Source organism: Linepithema humile, chromosome 1 (assembly GCF_040581485.1).
Source record: "Linepithema humile isolate Giens D197 chromosome 1, Lhum_UNIL_v1.0, whole genome shotgun sequence".
Classification (NCBI taxonomy): domain Eukaryota; kingdom Metazoa; phylum Arthropoda; class Insecta; order Hymenoptera; family Formicidae; genus Linepithema; species Linepithema humile.
The window spans coordinates 21,008,899-21,028,928 of record NC_090128.1 but is presented as its reverse complement, the minus strand read 5'-3'; the positions used below and the strand labels follow the sequence as shown (position 1 = coordinate 21,028,928).

Here is a 20,030-nt window from a genome sequence, read left to right as displayed (position 1 = left end):
GTCTCGCGCCTTCCTGCTCTTTTTTTGGCCGGCAGTGGTTGGGCCGGATCTGAATCCGACCCATCCGCCGGTCGAGGGCGCTTCTCCCCGGCCTCGGTGTGGGTCGAGAGACCCGACTTCACCGAGGCCGTATCCGTTGGCGACCCCGGCCTACTTGGTCGGGGCGCCCCTCGGACTCTTGCCGAGGACTCCAGGGGGGCCCTCCGGGGGGCCCGGCTTGCCGGGGCCCGAAAAGGCGCCGAGGAGCCCGCGGCCTCTTTGGCCGTCAAGGCGACCGGGGGTACTCGGGGACACTCTTGTGTCCCCGCCCGGTGCCCGGACTCTCTACCACGCTCGGCGCATAGGGGGCACCTCGGCGGGGCTTTGCATGTGCCCGCACCGTGGTCCCCCCCGCCGCAGTTGAAGCAGCAGCGTGCCCTGTCCACTTTGGACGGGCATCGCTGCTGCGTGTGCCCCCTGGCCAGGCACCGGTAACACCGGGTTGGCCTGGCCGGGAGCAGATCGACCTTAGCGGTGGCCCAGACAATTGGTAGCCCCTGTAGTGCCGCGATCTTCATCGCGGCCTTGGAGGGGCACCTTGCCCAGACCACCCTGTTTCCGCCTCGCGGGGGGCGCAGTGGGCCCACCCGCACGTCTTCCTTCTGGCAGCCGCCATGCGTGGCAATGGCGGCTGCGATGTCCTCCGCCGTGGCGAACATCTCGACACGGCGGAGGCGGATCTCCGCAAATGTACAGGGACGGGATATTTTTACCCCGTCCCCGACATGCTTCCTCATCTCCCTGGCGAGGGCGTCGGCCTTGGCCTCTGCACCCATGCCAGGGATGGCGAGGAGGAAGTTCCCCGCAAGGGTCGTCCGCGCACGGACGCCCTTGATGTCCAAGTCCTCCAATTTGATGGAGGACTTGGCTTTCCCCATAACCTCCGACAAGGAGGTTGTCGGGGGAACCGCCACCATAACGGCTGCCGTCTTGGGCAGTCGCTTCTTGGCCCTCTGCAGGGCCTCCTTTTTCTTCACCGCCTCTGTGGGGGCCTTAGCCTTCCCAACAGCCGGCGGTGGAGGGGCGGGCTTGGGTACGCCACCCCTCTTCCTCATCGTCTCAGCGTATGAGGGAGCCGGGGTCGAGACGGGGGGGACTGACACCCCCGCCCCTAAGTCCAGCCCCCCGTCGGCCGGGGTCCCCAGAGGTGGGTCCGCCATTCTGGCGGCCCGCCTCTTACGCGACTCCCTCCTTTTCGCACTCCTCGAGACGGCGCCCGGCATCGGGGGCCGCGGTTGAGGAGGAGGTTGGGAGGGGCGCTCCTTGAGCGGTGCACGCGCCGCCTCAAGGTCGGCGATTCTCTCGCTTAAAGACGAGAGGACCGCCGACATTCTCGCCATGCCATCTTTGAAGATGGTGGCGACACCATCAAGTATCTCCCTTATTGCCGGGGTAATCCCCGGTGGGAGAGGAGAGGGAGCCTTGGGGGGACGGGGGGGCGATAAGTCCCTCCCGCCCGAAGGCTCCTCTATATCCATCCCCCAGTCACATGACCGGGGGGAGGGTGCCAAGTGCACCCTATCCACTTCCGCCCGGATTGCCCCTGGCTGAGTGTCAGCAGGGTCCGGGACGGGTGAGTGTGTGCGGCGGGGAGAGGGGGGGGGAGACCACCTAGATGCCCTCATCTCCCTCCGCATCTCCTCCTTCTCTCTCCGGAGGATTTTAACCTCCTCCCGGAGAGTCTCCAGCTCTCTCTGGAGGTGGGATATATCCCCTCCCCCAGAGTCCGCCAATCGGTGGCCGAAGGCCAAAACTACCTCCTTGAGGAGGTAGCAGTCCCTCTTGAGGCGACCGCTCAAGTCCCCCTTAATAGAGGAGGACTTAGAGCGGATCGCCTCAATCTCGTCTGCCAACGCGGCGGCCTCCGAGGCCGCCGCCAACGGGGACCTGTCGAGTATGTCCCGTAGGGACAAGTCGACACTCTTCCGCTGCGGCGCCGTAAAGTTCGGCGGGCGGGTCAGACGAAGGGGCGCCTCGTCGTCATCGTCCTCACTATCAGTGAGGGCGTAGACCCTTCTGGAGGCCCTCGGGGACCTCTCTCTCTTTTTCTTGGCGTCGCCCAGCCTCTCCCAAGGCTGAGGGACGCCAAGTTCTTGGCGCTGCGCCATCTCCTCAACGGAGATGGACGGAGGCTTGTAAGGGCCCCGTCCGTCAAGACGGGGCCTGCCTCGGCTTCGCTCGAGGGGGAACTCCCCCGGAGTTGGTGCGGGGGGGCTACTACCTCCCCTGCCTCTTCCTCCTCGCCAATCTCGACGACGTTCGGCTCGTCGGCGGGAACCGTCGACGAGGTCGAGAGGGCGTCTGGCGCCGGAGAGGAGGGCTCCGCTGGTTTGCGGTTGGCTCCTCCCCGGATCTTCTCCTCGAGGAAGGTGGACAGCTGGTACCTGTCCACCATCCTTGAGAAGAGAGGCTCCTTAGCCCGGACTCGCTCAGTCTCAAGAGATTTCCCGAGGCTGTTACTGAGTTCGTCCGGGAAGGGACCCCCCTTCTCCATCGCCATCATTAAGTACTGGAGGGCAACCCCCCAGTACTTGGGGACGAAGCTGAGCTGCCGGCTCATTTCTTCGTCCCCCTCCACCTCCAGCGTTGGAGGACATTGAGGCATGAGCCTCATCAGCTCGTCCGCGGCGCGGGCGACACCTAACCAGTCTTCTTTGCAGAAGCACTGGAAGGTTGACTCTGAGGAGTCAGCCAGTCCCTTCGCTACCTCACCGATAGCACGTTCACCGGTGGAGCTCGGAGTCAACTCCACCGGAAGCCCATCGCCGGATTTCGGCGCCGCTACTGCGGACGCCGTCGACGAGGGGGCACCTGGGACGATAGCCCCCCCCGCCGAATCCCTGGGTGTCCGATCACCCTGGGACCGTAACAAAAATCCTTTGCGGAACATATATTACCATAAAATGTAATTTTTTAACGAGGTTGTCTTCCTCGAGAGGGTTTTCTCAGGGCCCCCCACCCTTAGACCGATTGCCTACTCCACGGCTAACGAGCCCAGTCTACCCGGGTTTTTTAATGTGGTTTTCCATCCACCGCACCAGGCCTGGTGCGTTCCGAGCCGGACTCCTCGGGCTATGCCCCCAGAGACCGACTCGGCTTCACCGCCGTCTCCGACCCTGCCTCGGAAACGTCCGAGCGGCTCAGAGAGGCGGCCACGGCCCGACGAGCCTGGTGGAGTTCCAGGACATCGCCGGCCCGCACCCTCCTTCTCGGCCGCGTACGCAAGGACCACGTCCACGCGCCGTTTGGCCGGAGAGGGAGGGCTCTTCCCTTGTGGGACGCCGCTTTCCCCCCATGCCAGACGGCATGTCCTGAAAAGGACATCCGCCCGAGACACAGAGGGAACCGGCACCCACATCCACCCCTTTAGACGGGGCCACCGAAGTGACCCCACCAAAGACCCGTCCCGCCGGAGCAGCAGCCCCGGCCAAGACAGGCCTCCACCACGGGGGGAGCACCCCCCTGGCCAGCCGCCCCACTGGGCTAACGAGCCTGGCCGCCCGTGCATGGAGGGGAGATAGAAATCTCCCCCTAACGGTGCCATGCCACCGGGCGATTGAAGTCAGGGCCGCCAACCCCTACCAGCGATTGGGACAAGTCCCTAAGGAGTCGCTGGGCTCCTCTTGTTCCCTCCAGCGAGGGAACTGTGCGCTCTTGGCACCACAAGACGACTCCAGCGAGCCGCCCCATGGTGAGCCCCTTCACCACGACAAGGTGGCGCACGACGAAGGGGATTGTTGTGCTAGCCTAGCACAACCTACCACAACCGTTGTTTTTTTTGTTTTTCAAAATGGCAGTGCTGGGCCTTAAAATTGTTTTTTTTTTTCGAATTTTCGGGTTGTTTTTGGAGATATCGAAGTGCAGTTTGCGGCACAACGTAGCACAAACCTAGCACAATCTAGCACAACTTTTGTTTTTTATGTATTTTTAAAAATGGCGGTGCTGGCATTTTTTTCAAATGCAATTTTCTAATAAACTAATTGCGTTATCGGACTATGGTTTGCGGCACAAGCTAGCACAAGCCTAGCACAACCTAGCACAACCGTTGTTTTTTTCGTTTTTCAAAATGGCGGTGCTACGATTTTTTTTTCAATTGCGATTTGCTAATAAACTAATTGCAATATCGGACCACAGTTTGCGGCACAAGCCAGCACAACCCTAGCACAACCTAGCACAATCATTTTTTTTTCTTTCTGACAAAATGGCGGTGCTGGGCCTTAAAATCGTTTTTTTCGAATTTTCGAGTAATTTTTGGAGATATCGAAATGCGGTTTGCGGCACAACGTAGCACAAACCTAGCACAATCTAGTACAACTTTTGTCTTTTTAATTTTCAAAAATGGCGGTGCTAACTTCATAGACATTATATATTATGAGAAGTGTTTACAAACTTTTCGGCGTAGTAGCAGGCAACTCTCAATGTAATCCAGAAGAACAAAAGTGAATAATGCGATTGCTTTTTTCGCAAAATCGCGATTTACGATAAACATGTAAAACCAATAATTGCTTATATATATATAATAATAATAATAATAATAATAATAATAATTATAAAATATATTTTATAATGTAAAACATATGTGTTACATCTTAAATTAATATTAAACATTAATTAAACATGATTGTACATTATTTAAGAAATATACATTATGCTTGTGTGTCACGGATACACTTGTTTTCCCAAATATTTCGGATTGTTCAAGTTCGTAATCGTTATAGTCAAGACCAGTGTCTCCCAACCTTTTTGTATATACGGGTTGCTTTTTTAATAGGGTGATCTCGTGATCATTTTATGTACAGAGGAGAAAATGCAATTTAAAATATAAAATTAGAATGTGATCGTAACATTTATTAAAAATATCAATAGAAACAGACTAAATGTAAGTCCAAATATATAGAAGTTAATAGAAACATAATAAATATAAAAATTAGAAATTTATTTTATGAGATTAAACAAAGGAAAAATGGAAATGTAAAGATCTATCAAGAAACACGTCGCGATCGACTGTTAGATTGCGATCGACTACTTGGGCACATCTAGTCAAGACTGTTGGCTAATTTCTAATTTTTTGTGTGCTTATTATGCAAAGAGCGCAACAATAATTAACGTAATAATATTATTAATAATATACATTGTTAAAATATACGTTCCGTTTAAAGCTCTCGCTTTCTAAGGCATATTTTCATGCACACGCCTTTTTCATTTGTTTATGTTTGGCATTTTTCTATTGTTCTTTATAACCCCGCCCGCTTCGCTTCACGTAAGACTGTAGGTTAGCGCTCGAAATTAGTTGCACATTTCGGGCCGATTCAGGAGACTACGCCTCCTGTTCTTCCACTACCGCCCGGCCGCTGGCGCCTGCTGAGCCGCCGATAGCTCGAACTCAGGAGCGTTTTATATTAGAAATAGGCTGAATTGTTTAGGCATCTTTCAGGAAACGTAACATTTTCTTTACTACATAAATAATGTTTATTTTTATTAATACATAATATATATATATTTAATTATTATTGAAAATAAACATTATTTATGTAACAAAGAAAATATTACTATTTTCTCAGAGGTACCTCAGCAATCCAGCCTATTTCTTATATAAAACGCTCCTGCGCCAGAGCTATCGGCGGCTCGGCCGCCAGCGGCCGGGTGGTAGTGGGGGAACAGGAGGCGTCGTCTCCTAAATCGGCCCGAAATGTGCAACTAATTCCGAGCACTGCTGTAGGTCGTACAGGAAAGTACACGCGTCTCTTGTACACTGTCTAAGAAATAAAGCAATCTGTTCGATATCAAAATTGTGCTAATTACATTACATTTCACGACTTCGAACATATATAAAATCAGTCATTGTCTTTGTTTTTTAAATTTGTGTATTTCTTTATAGCCTAAGCGTTATTTTTTATATTGTTGTTTCACTCTCCAGATGTTTCGCTGTGATGTAGATTTTCAAATGCATCGATAACAAAAGCGGTATAGTAGTTTCACAGATTTTACGCTTCTTGTGATAATCATTTTTTTATTTACAACTTGTTAGTACATTATATGAAATTGAATTTATTTTGTTTTCAATGTTCTATCTTATGAATGCCTAGATGTCTGATTAATTCAAATTTGTTTTTACAATTAGTTCTATTCTTGATTTGTCAGACACATTTTATCTATCATTTATTGCAACGCATTGCATTTTTTGGCCAATAGCTTTGATATAATTTTTTGTCCTCGCGGAAATTACAGATTGATTTCGAGGAATAATTTCATAAGCAAGAGTCTATTGCAAAATTTTATTTTTCTCGTGAGATTTAATGTTGTTTCTTCTTCTCTTGACGCGCGTGCAAACCTATAAAACTCGGTGATATCTCGTTTATCACGCGATGAAATGGATTTCAATTAAATCAACATGAACAGCAATTTATATCAGTTATAGTTTCTTTAGAATTGTCTTATTATTTTTCATCGTTTCTCACTATCTCTCGAAAACATCGGCGAGGTTGACCGATTATTCGCAATAAACATTTTGACTCTAAAATGCTTTATTTTATACTAGACACAAATTTCTGCGTAGAATGAGAAAGAAAGAAAAGAAAAACGGTTAATTAGATGAATTTAAGGTATATTGTATTTCAGACACAGATACGCGGTCAATAGATCGCCAATAGCTTTGTTTTATCTCGCAGTTGAATCACATTGTAAGCTACTTTGTGAATGATGACAAAGTTCGTGGAATTTCTTGGTTACAAGAGTGTCATCCGAAGATTTTTCTCGCGGCTGTTCTGTAGGATATGGAAGAAAAATTACAGCTTGGTGGACCGCTTTGGTAAAGCCAGTATTTCGGTTTTTATCACATGTAAGGAAATTGAATTACACACACATTTGGAACGCAAAATGATATTGATAAAAATTGATAAAGGCCAGGTTTCCCATCGCGGATTACTGTTTAATTTGTTTTTCGATTGAAAATACAAATACTTTAATTTACTTTTTAAATATAAAAAAGCAAACCCACATCAATATAAGTGGAAATTCTACGTATTCTATTTATTTAATCAAATTTTATAATACTAACTTGTTTAATCAATTTTTTATGTTTAAATAGTTTCCTCAAATACTTGCTTACTTTTCTAGTTTTTCTTGTGATTCTTCGCGCAGTAATATCTCGAATAAGAGGTAGCACATTATAATATATATAATATTATAATATTAATTTTGCATTAATTTTACATGAATGGATCAGGGATGTTAAAATGGTTTTGACGCAAAATAAATCTATGTTTGATTTAAAAATATATGCTTTTTTCTTCTCGCGGAATCGCATATTGCGCGCCCACTTATTTACGAGCGTGATTGAAGCTTAATATTTACAGCATACGCGTAAAAAAAACAGATCCATCCCTGTAACACCCCGATAAAATATGCGCGGGATAAATCAAGCGTATTATAGGGTAGGCGCTATTATTTTTATTGCATTGACGTTGTTTCCACGTGCGAGTCATAAATGTGAGGGTCGTTTTACTGATATATGCCGATAATTCTAGTCGATAAAATGCAATATTTTTTTTCAATGCACAAAAATCACCGATTACTTCTAGTATTCTATATCTAATTTAAATTATTTTTTTGTTAATTGTAAATTTTATGTGAAGTTAAATTTTACTTTTAACACTGCAAAACGCAAAGAAAATATGCATTTCCCACAGAAATTGCTCATATAATGTTCTCATATGATGTCATAATAATATTTTTGGAAGATAACGATTTATCAATGTAAAATGGTGAATTGAAAACTTTGTCTGTAGGTAGTTTTATGGAAGAAGTTGATACTGTTTAATTAGGGTAAAGCATAAAACTGCACTTGAAAATACGAAGTCAATTATTGAACTGATTCAGTTGCAGCATTGATTAAGATTGATACCAATGAAAAGATGGAATCACTTTCGATACATATCTATAGAAGAAAAACTGAACAATCGACGTTACTAGAGAAATTAAAATATTAATGGATTAGCACGTATTTTATCATTCACGGTTGTAATTTGTAATCCGAGTGTCATTACGAATACTCGCGATAATCTCTTACGTACCGGATTGGCAGACTTTGCCACTGCTTATTGTGAATAAAACGCAGTTGGACTGTGATAAATGCGACGCGCTGCAGTATATCAATTAGTGTTACGTGCAGACGTCTCGGTTGTAAAAATGTACAACAATTCGTCGCTCAACCGATCGTATAGTATAACGACGAATATTCAGTAAATTTTACGTTCATATTGCCGACAAACATCAATTCTCTTCATACCGTTAAAATAAAGTTCTTAATTAATCTAAAGAAAATTGTTGCGTTAAAAGGAAGTTAATTAAATAAAAATGCATTAGCACTATGAAATACAATTTAGGAAGCTGTTTTGCAAATTGTTTACCAAACTTGCAAAGAGGTTTGTAACAAAGAAAATAATGGCCTCAGTAGCCAATAATTTTGCTTTACCGGCTTTAATTTTCATTGAAATCGGAAATTCTAATGGAGGATGGCAGGCTGAATCTACACAGTAATAAGGAAAGCAATCTCTTCATTACTCTGCTTCGTTCCCACTTCTTTGGCTTCTATTAATTTCCTGCCATTATCGCTCCGAACAACATCTTATCCGGACGGTTAGCCACAATTTAATGGTTATGCGACAGTCTTGGTTATCCTAAACCTCTCACGCGATTTTAAACTTATATCGGTTTATATTTGTACATTATTGCTTATCTTATTGTTATATTCTGAATACACTATAGTAATATTTTTATACAGTTTATGTTATTTCGTTGAATACAAAGGCAGATTCGATTTTTGTAATTATTTTCTAATAAAAAATAGAATAAGTTATTGATTTCAGTAAATGTACATTTTTAAACAAAATAAATGTTTTAATATTTTAATTTTTTTTTTATTAAATTGTTAATTATAAGTTGTCGATTATTTTGAATCTCAGTGATTAGTTGGCAAACAAACAATCTTTATGCGCAGTGTAGCATGTTTAGTCTATCCACTCTGCATGGTTTCTCTCAGTAAAGCAACTTTATAATCGGGACTCACAGAAAGATGGGTGATGGGTAGCTGCTTGCGCGCACCGTTCGTCGTCTCTACTCGGAGTAGGGTTTTTTTCTCTTGCTCCTTTGAGGACTATAACACCGCGCCTTTCGCATCTTAAAGACGTGGTTCAATCCTCAAAGGTAGAGAAATAATGGCATTTCCACCCCGAGCAGTAATGACATGCTGCAGAGGGACTAAGAGTGCCAAACATTTTATTTTTAATTATTAAATTGAATAATAAGTGCAATAACTTTTAATATTTTAATTTGTGTGTTAGCAAAGAACGTTTTGAAAAAAAGCATTAGTCGTTTTTTAGTGTTTTACATGTTTTACTAACAATAAATTGATGATCTACATATTGATTTTAAATTTTATAAAAGCGATGTTAATTTCTTTTCTCATACCTTCAAGGTGAAGCAAATGTTTAAATCTTGAGCGTCGTAAGGAAATTAAAATATATTATTATAATATACCGTTCAATAATACCAGCATGTACACTCATGTTATAGCAAAGCTTGCATGAATTGTTAAACCTGTATTTTACAAACGGTAAATAACATCGTTCAAAGTGGCTATTCTTCAGACGCGATTTCGGGAAAGGATCTTTCTTACACGGATGATATTTCTGTCTCGTGTGTAATTTGCACGTGTCTCGTAAGTAGCTGCATTTAATGTGAGAGCGTGAAAGCATGCCGGACCGCGTAAATGCGACACCATATACTCAAGACGCTTGTGGTTGTCGCTGATGCACTGTCACTTCGCTTTAATTACACGTCTCCATCGTTTAACAGCAAATTGTCTCGTAATTCGGGTCAGCTGAGAGACATTCGTTCCTTATTGCAATTAATAATATGTTCAAATGGATGTTTGACCATGAGGAGTTCTCGGAACTTTATATTGAATCGCGTGTAGCTATCCACGGATTGATAGATCGATTAATTTCTGCAAAACAATGTACGTTATTAGTTTCTTCAAACTGTACAATTATATCGATCATAAGTAATAATTTATCTGATACTGTGACAAATATAGCGTGAGTATAATGAACATATAATGAACATTTAATATTTGCGTCGAAATTTTCGCATCTCTATTTTCGCATCGTTACGTTGAATTCTACAAAGAGTTCTCTGTATCCAGCAGAGAACTTTCCAGGTACTGAACGTAATAAAGTCCTTCGCTGAGAGATTGCAGTTTTTCAGGAATATGTAGATTGACCTTAATTTATTGCGATCGATGAGACGGGTCAGAGGACAGTTTATAGTTCGCTTAACTTTACGAGCAGACCTCCATCATTGCGCCGATACCGAAATCGAGGGTTCTTTGATCGCTGAACTGAGATACAATGCAATATTTTGTGTTGTGATATTGACCTATTGATTTATGTAATGAACAAGTTGATGAATTTTAAGTCTAATGAAAGAGTTATTTGCAGGATGAAACGTATACATTTTTAACGAAAAATTCAGTAATATCGCAGTAATCGGGCATGTTATTGTATCTACAACACAATCATTTTTCTAACTATATTATTTATTTGGAAATTACGATAATATGACAGCAAAATTTAGAAAGACGCGTAGCAAGTTGCAAAAACATGAGAAGGAAAGAAGTTTTCTGTATATAATGTCGCAGTAGGACGTCCATGGCGCACACGTAATGTTCTCTGCAATTCTTTTAATATGTATAATAATTACTAATTTCTAAATAACCTGGTCTTATATACCGTTAGTGATGTAAACGTGTACAAAGCTTGCGCTCACGATACCTCGCAGCTACGATAAGATGTTGCAGACGTTACGGATGCGAAAGAGATAAAGATCAGGAACCGACCTAATATTACATTTACATATAAATATGCAAAATTTTTGCTTTTATACGAATGCGTAATATAATATATTATTCGTGTTGCACATTGATTAAAAAGCGCTACGCTCTATTAGAAGACACTTGGATTAATGGAAGGAGCACGGCAATTTCTCAGAAAAGATGTTTCAGGTGTTGCATACATCAGCACAGCCTAATGCATTATGCATTTAAGAGTTCAAGATCTGAAAATTCGCAATCTAACAAGCTTAAGATGTAGGTTCATAGATCGATTGCCTTTCCTGCCATTGATGTGCATTTGCACATCATGTAACATGAATACTTTCAAACCAGCGACCTTCAAGAATGATACTCGGTCCGTTCCTCGCACACATAAACGGCGAAATGTTCCTCATATTTCAGGCCTTAGTTGTGACAGCGGCCAGACCGAGGTGAAATGTAGTGGTAGCGATTCGCGAGTCGGTTTAAATTAGTAAGTCTAGACGCTTCGGAAATACCACGTGGTGGCGAGCGTCACACTGCATCCGCTGTCTTCTAGTTCGAATATTCGCGCTTCGGCATATCCGCCCACCGCCTTCCAAGATCCGTCTGGATCCTCGCAACGTGGCTCGACAGCTTTCAAAAATAAAGCTTAGCTTGCACTGTGTGCAATCTAACCATACATGAAATAAATGTGCTTAACTTGTCGGTAACCGCGCTGTTGTAAAAATACTGCGCGCCGTGATATTCTTGACTTACTGCTTATCAACAATGGCTTCAATGATGTTTCCTGCATCTATTTCTGTTGGGTTTAATGCTAATTATAAGTTGCTTTAATATAACTTACAAGCAAAACTCTGCAGAAATCTTTATGCTATTATTATTTCCTATTAAGATAGTTGTCTCGCGACAGTATGATCTAAAAATTAAGTCTTTCTTTAAGAAAAACTCAAATAATAGTTTAGATATATCATTGCATATTATTCAATTTGTTATACGAACAATTTATTACTAAAAAGAATCAATCGACAGTTTAATAATAATTTCAAAGTAGTTAATAAATTAATTTCTTGCGCTTGCTAGAGTAAACTTTTGATTTGGTTTGTCCACATTACGCACTTACACATGTAAGAATTATATATTGTGATTCGCATCTTACTGCTGAGTTTTTTATCCGTCAAAAAATATTAAAAATCGTATACTTCTTACGATTATATTGTTGAAACTAAACGGTCAATAATACTGTTTTTTTAATGTTCATATATTTGTCTTCTGCATGCTCATTATTTTTCAGGTCTTAAATGTAGTTTTCAAGATAAAATTAAAAATATGACGTTAACCTTAGTATGGTGTATGATACAACACGTGTTAAAAGTACTAATTACAATTGCAATTATCTCAGCTTCTGAACGGTAAATTTTTTTATTGCAAGACCACTTAGATATTACTTCAATAAAAATATAGTGAACATTTGGATCAATTTGTAAGAAATTTACTTTATAAAACAACTACCTTAACAGTACATTAATTAAAAATAATGGAAAACGCAGGAATTGTTTTATATTTACAATAAATTAATTAAAAATTAAATGCCTAGATGAAGAAAAAATATAATATCTTTTTTACAATAACGTAATCTAATAAAAAATTTTATTTCTGTTTCAGGTATGTACCTATATACTTTAAATAGATTGGAATAATCTTTGGTTCGCTATTTAACTGATCATCAGTCTTCGGTCTACATTACTGTAAGTTACATAATACACAGTTTGAATTTATAGTTTAAAAAAAAATAATCTCATTGTTCGTATATTTGACCGGTTCGTATATTTGGTCGGAATTACGATGGATGTACTATGTTGATGTTCACGTCATCCTTCTCTATTTCGCCAATCTACTACTGGCTCGTGTTCGCCACACCCACGATTGTCACTTTTACATCTGCGAGACTTACGCATGACTTCATATACGTGTGTGCACTTAAGAAAGCGTATGAGACTGATATATAGCAAACTTTCGCTTGCTATTCGTCATGTACCTATTAGCTTCTAACTGGAAACTTTATTCAATCAATACTCATTGTGTAGGCAGACAAAAGAGAGAATTCAATATTTAAAACTGTGAATTAGAAGCTACAGCCATATATTTATTAAAATATTAGATATGAGAAATCGCTTGTAACTTTTAAGTTACATTAAATTTGACTGAAACAACTTTATAGATAGGTAAAAATTTTCAAGGCGTACGTTTCAATCATGTATGAAGGTATTAGCACAATTTAAGGCATTTAGAATAGAATATTCAATTCTCAATTATAATGTCTCAAACAAAAGTCGAATCGATTTCGACGTTATATTCAAACACGGAAGATTTTCACCTTGAAATTAGTAGGCTCGACGTTTGAATTAATTCAGTCTACTTAAAGAATATTTATGCTAAATCTCAATTTAAGGAAAGAATAATTTACAACCGCTGCTCGTTCGTGCACGCAGCAATAATTTTTACTCTCGGCGTTTACGACGTCTGCATTTTGTACAGCTTAAATTATAACGAACCGCCCTCGTCTAGAAAAAAAATTTTTCACACGGTCATGATCGTTAGGATCCCTGGGTGTAATACGAGGGGTACGCTCGCGCGCGCGCCAAGCCGGCGCGAGCAACACGTTAATTGGGCGAGAGTTACGGCGAACACGCTATACACTTTCACCGCACCCCGCATCTCAGCGTCTCGTCTCGGTAGCCGGTTGCCGCCACTGCCGTCGTCGTCTCGTGCTCACTGGCAGCCGCTTTGGGCGCGAGAGGGCGCTGTGATCGCATGGCCGCCCTCAGTACTCGCGAGCCTCGCTCGGTGTGTGTTTCGTGTCGGCGTCGTCGTCGCCGTTACCGTCGTTCCTTGTCTCTCCGGCCGCTTGTTTTGCACATCGTCGGCCGTCTGCGCGCGTACGCAATTAATTCCGTTCGCGAATCCGTCCCATCTGACACGACGGCCGTCCCGTCGCGCTCCTCCGCCGTTGGACAATCACTCTCTTTCTCTCTCTTTCTCCCTCTCTCTCTCGCGTGAGCAGAAGGAAGAAGCAACAGCAGCAACGGTGGCGGCGTTAGTTGAGTTTGTGTCGCTCGCGCGGCGCGTATCCGCGTGACAGTGTGCGTGACAGTGTGCATCGCTCCCGTGTGTGTAAACTGACGTTGTCGTCGCCGTCGCCGTCGACGACGAGGAAGATCCCTGGAATCTCATTCCCTCCGTCGCCATCTCTCCGTCTCGCTCTCGGTTTCTATTTCTTCGCGTGACTCTGTCCGACTCCGATTCTCGCGCTCCGATTCTCTGTCGCCCTCTCGCATTACCCACGGCGTCGAATAAATTTACGTACGTTGTGCCCCCCGGAGTCGAAATACTACGCGCCGCTCCCGTGTGTTTACGATCGTTGCGTCCTCTCTATCGCTGTCTCGCTCTCCTCTCACCTGCGCTCCTCACGGCCTAACGCGGACAGGTGTCCCGTGGAAGCAGCAGAGGAGAAGCCGACGCCTGCCTCTCTGTGATATAACATCGGGCCGCTGGCTGCGCCTCGATGATCCTTCCCGAATACTGCCGAGAAAACGAGCCCTCCACTGCCCGTCGTCGTTTGAGTACGTATACATACGCGATCCGCTCAGTTCCGCGTCTCTTCGTCACCACCGTGTGTTCGTTCGCTCATTACGTATGCGTGTGTGAGAACTCGGGAGCACGAGACGAAGAAAATTATTGCGCGTGTATCGAGGGCGAATTACAGCACGCCCTCGTATCGCCGATGATGTTTGTCCTTGGAGGTTAGTCAGTCGGTTGTCCGCTTCGTGAATGGACGCTCTTTTACGTGATTCTCGAGCTCCAAGTTTGCCTTCCGTCGTCTGGCACGAGAGCACGCAAAGTTGTTTTCTTAAACGGAAGAAACATTTGTGCTAAGTGGTGATTGTGTTTAGTGTATTAAAGTAAGTGATTGCTTCTGCTGATGGAAATTTCCGTTCGCTCATTAATAATCGAGATGCCTAATTTTCCGTTGAATATCAGAGCAAAACGCGAGACGTAGAAAATTTGATCTTGGCCAATATATATATTTTTTTCATTAATGAAGTGGTTTATTTTTGTCCGAACAATTTTAATTTTCTAAATTAAGTATCAAGGCGTGGTTAATTAATTAAATGTAACAAAATGACGTAATATGAAAATAACTCGCGTAAATAGGATTCTGTTTATGAAATGCTATATGTATTGTGCAGCATTATAATTCACTTTCATCAGAGATGACATATAATAATAGAAATTTAACACTCCATATATAACCGTGCAAAAGAGATCGCGTATTTATATAAAAAATTAAACAATAGCGATGTTGCTAAAAGAAGAAATCGATTCTTATTTTTACACTCTTGCGTCGAATAAAGTTATAATTCTATTTCATCACATTTTTATTATCGCGTCCAGTCGGTTTATCCTTCGAAATAATTTTATCGTTCATAAATCTGGCCGTAAATCGTGTCGAAGTAATTAAATATCGATGGTCGGCGTTTCATATTGCACGGAAAGCAGCAGCTTTGATATCCTCCACAGAACGCGGAACAGTGCGATCCAATATCACCGGATGCACTCAGCCTCGGAAAATGCACATTTCCGTCGAGTTGCACGCGGAAAATTTTCTTCGATCTTGATCTGCATCTCACAAAATTCTGGGCGAGATACAGTCTCGGTCGGTTTGGAGAAGGAAGAACAAGTTTCGATTTCAATTAATTCTATTACAATTTAGTTTATCAAAATTACTTGTTTAAAAATTATATATTATATATTTAAACAACTCGTATTGAATTTTGGCAGATAAGCTCTCACACACGCATACGTTATACTATCAATAACTTAACTATTTAACGTCGACGTATTATCAAGTGTTAATGCTAAATTTCTTATCGACAATTCACTGCTTTGCTATCTTTATTAAAACAGAAATTTGATTTATCATTTTTCACATAAACGTGTCATGTACTGATTACTACAATTTTCCGACACAATTTCGAAAGAAAATTGTTTGACTCGCCGCTTGTTGTATAATCATCGGGCGTTCGCGAACGAACACAATGCGCGCCATTCATGACGGTCGGGCAGTGGCTTCGGTAGTTTTAACTTTTCCTCATTCGCTGATGCGCAGGGACGTGCCTCTCCTCCAGTCATCAACGTCGGCAGTCGCTCTCGCGGTTCTCCTCCGTGCGAGTAATTTTCCATAGTGTGTGCCAATCGCGAGGAATTCCGTTGTAAATAGCCAGTGATTCTCCGTGAAGCCGGTCTCGGCTCAGACGATTTTTCGTACGTTCTGTAGACTCTATCAAAGTGATCAGTGCCATAGTTACGAATAAGAATAACGAAGTTGCTCCAAGGAGAAATCTCTGTCTGGAACGCGCAGGATAATCGATTTAGCGTGCAACTGGTGCGAGTAATTAAGCAGCCGATAACAAGAGCGTCATTTGTCCGATGTAATAACCGCACTCTTAAACGACGCTCGAGAAGACGCTGTACACATTCTCAGCGCGAATTTTACAAGTGGGAGGCTGGAACACATCACCGGAATAAGCGCGTCTCTTTGCCGCGCGCGCGACGATCAGATGCGCGCTCGCCCGGCCGATCGATAACTCTCGATAAAGTTCGAGAGCGACGAGCGCGCTCGGGCCTTTTTGGGGATCGACGCCGAGCACGTGGGAGCCGCGCCAATCTTACCCTCAAGCCGTGGAGTCGCGAACGAGAAGTGTCGAACGACGACGCGAGCCACTGCCGCCGCCGACCCCTCGAGCAGGTGTACACCGGGATGCTCGCCGCGTCGGCCACCCGGTAGCTCCGTTGCCGGCTCTCGTAGCGATCCTCAGCCCGTGGCGTCGAAAGAGACGGGGTCGCTGCAAGGATCAACACCGGGCCGCGTCGAGTGCAATGTCCATCCGCGTGAGCGGTGTCTATTTGGTGCCCACCAGCCCGGGCTCCAACGATAATGGCGGTAACGACAAAGGCGGCAACTTGGCCGTGGATGGCAATCTACACCATCAGCAGCAGCACCACCATCATCATCACTCGACGACGAAGACGGTGACGATCGTGACGGCGCCGCAGCGCAGTAATAGTCTGGACTATCTCAACTTCGAGGAGAAACGGCAGATCATCGCGTCGTCCTTGTCTCTGAGTGATTTTTTGGCGCATGGACCGGCAGCAGCTGCGGCCGCTGCCAAGGAAGTGGCGGCGAATACGGTGATAGGTGAGTCTCAGTGAACATGTCGAGTCATCAACGACTCGGAGGAACTGCGTAGCGAAAAATTGCGAGGTTAGCTTTTGGCCATCCATAATTCAACACCAAACGTTGACGTATATTAATAATACCAGGAAAATGAATATTATATAACAATTGGCGTAATCTAAATAATATATAATTAAGTAGTAATAAAAAAATGCTAGAATGTTACCTTTGGAAAAAGGTTAATAATTATAGAGAAATATTGCCAGCATATAATCTCTAGCAGCTATTATTATGTGTGACAGAATTTAATAACGATTTTCACATGAAATGAGTCACGCTAAATGATAACGCGATGTAAAGTGATATTCGTGTAGCTTTATTGGAATGAGAGCGTTTTTGCTGTGTTGGTTTGCTCTGCGCATCCGTGTGGATGGATTGAACGCACGGACAATCGGACAAGGTATTCTTCTCGGTCGAGATCCGGTTTTGCAGTATTCTACCATGCAGCGAGAATGGTCTCATTTATCTACAACAGTCAAAGTCAAGTCTGCCGTGTTTTGTTCTGTCCTCTTACAATGATATTGGAAATGATTATAGCGCGGTGGCATTTCGTCACATCGTATTTTATATATTAATGAATATTATTTCAACATATTTAAAGATTGTTGTTGAATCAAAGCGTAATGATGGGACGCATTTCGCAGTTTTGTCATTCGAAAAAATTGATTCTTCTCTGATCTTGAATTTTTTCGAGTTTAATACCTTTTCAATGCACATCAGCTACGTTTATAGAATCTTTAACCCTTTGGCCTACAACCACGAGTAAGACTCGTGGTAAGGAATTTGGTCCCTAAGCAATAAGCACGAGTCTGACTCGTGGTACTTCAACGCGCGACCGACCTTCCTGTTTACTATGTTTACTATGGCCCGAGCAATCGGAAGAAAGCGTGTAGGTCAAGTGGTTAATCGGTAAAAACTGATATTTTTCATGGAAACGCAAACATGAGATTCCTAAAATTCATGGAACATAAACTCATTGATCGGTTTTTTTCACTGAACATTAAAGTGAATTTCATCGCTTTGCGCCACTCGATCAGTTCCTACGCGAGCGTACAGTTTATCGCTTCGATACCCAGTCCAAATAAACCAACGAATTCAGCGGCGTGATACTCCCTCGTATGGGTAAGGTCCACTAGAGGAAAAGAGAGAGTTCATGGTGTTGAAAGAGTTAACAGGTGACGACGAGCCGCACCGATCGCCACCGCGTTTCGATTATTCGGGCGATAATTGCCGGCGATTCGTTTCCATTGTCGACAACTGCGTGATTTACGAGTGACGCGACATGGCTGAGAATCGGCGAGCGCCGCACAGTCGCGTGGTTTCAGTCGCCACTCGAGTGATAGGTGAGGCAGCGATGAATCCAGGTAATCGACACACAGCGAAGGGTAACGTCGAAAGGTAGATGCGGGGGTATGCGGGGAAGCGCGAGCGGTAAGTCCAGCAAGGACGGCGAAGGGAAAGACGGAGATGGAAGCGTGCGCGACGTGTGCAAGGTGGAGACCCACCTCGCTGTGTCTCACTTCGAGTCAAGGAACTCCGGTAGCGGACGCGAGAGGCACGGCTTGTAAACAAACTCCGCGTGCGTAGCGTGTGTGGCCTGCCTGCCTGCCTGCCTGCGTGCGTGCGAGCGAGCGAGCGATGCGTCTACCGCCTACACGGTTGTCTCGGGAGAAAAGGTCAATATTATGAGATTTAAATTTTAAATATCGTCCGGCGACTAAGATAATTCCTACTCAAACATCCGGTATATCCGGGGAAATTTCCCGTATCTCTCCGCGTTTGCTTTACGTCGAGCCTACAGCGGGCCTATCGCGACTGGTATCTCGTGAGGTCGTCGGTCGTTGTGCGAAAAAAAAGGGACAAAGGGAGGCGGTACGACGTGGCGCCGGTAGTTCTGCTTTTCCCCTCTCTCTCCGCTCTTCCTGTGTGTGCGAATGCGCGCGGCCCTTTATTGTCTCGTGGAAATAACGTTTTATTCCCTTTGGGAAACGCAAGAGAACGCGGAAGGGAGAATAGATAATTCAGGTGTGAAATAGCTTATAGTTTTGTAGAAAGTCGATATGCGACGTTTATTGTGGCATAATATATATTATTGCATGCAGACAAGTTATACGTGCATAAGAGAAAATATCGTATGCAAAAAATAATGCACTAATGTTCCCGTTACCTTCGTTACTTCGTTAGTACATGTTAGTACAACATAATTGCCCGGCAATCCGATCCTCGGTTCTACGTTTGCGTCACGCAGGAAGCTAACCGTAATAAATCTCTGCCTGAACTCTTCCAATATCTCAATCCGTAATGCAAACCTCTTATGTACAGATATTACTGTAGCCGATAAGAAACGCGTGTGATCTTTCTCGGCCGGAACTGTCAGATCAAATATTATCGCACGGTTTCGAGATCAATATTTGCCATGTCCATTAAGAGAGATAATCAATCGATAATAGAGGTAAAGTTTCATGGTTCTTGTACTGTATTAATGATTGTATTAATGATTAATCATTCGGCGATAATTATATAATTATCAATCAGTCATAAAATGAATTGTGATAATCGCATTTCGAGAGTGGAAGCTGACGATAGTAATTGAGTGTCTAAAATGATAACGAACACTTTTGTCTTTTTATCTTTTTTAGTTTGCCACTATGTTTTTTTTGAAATATGATTTAATATAAAATAATAAAATTATATAAATAAAGCAATGAGATAATTACACATGATCAATAATTGCTAAAACAAATGTAGGAATAATGTTTCAATTAATTTTAATTGTATATTTTAATTAATACAAATTTACAGATTTAATGGAAGTTTTAATAA

The 20,030-nt window shown here is 43.4% G+C and overlaps 1 protein-coding gene across 19 annotated transcripts in view; it reads left to right on the top strand.

Annotated features, from left to right (window-relative positions):
* The window catches only part of LOC105670030 (phosphatase and actin regulator 2), a 324,201-nt gene that overhangs the window by 72,246 nt on the left and 231,925 nt on the right, over positions 1-20,030 (top strand). For 5 of the 19 annotated variants that reach the window (XR_010887957.1, XR_010887956.1, XM_067347509.1 and 2 more), the window contains exons 1-2: positions 13,746-14,532; positions 16,080-17,168. The exons of 10 other annotated variants lie outside the window; for them this stretch is intronic. Coding sequence is in view for 7 of the 9 variants with exons in the window: in XM_067347509.1 (XP_067203610.1) it covers positions 16,850-17,168 (319 nt within the window). In the remaining 2 variants the exon portion in view is untranslated. Of the gene's footprint in view, positions 1-13,745; positions 14,533-16,079; positions 17,169-20,030 lie in introns of those variants that run through there. 4 more of the 19 variants (XM_067347519.1, XM_067347512.1, XM_067347511.1 and 1 more) reach the window with 2 other exon arrangements.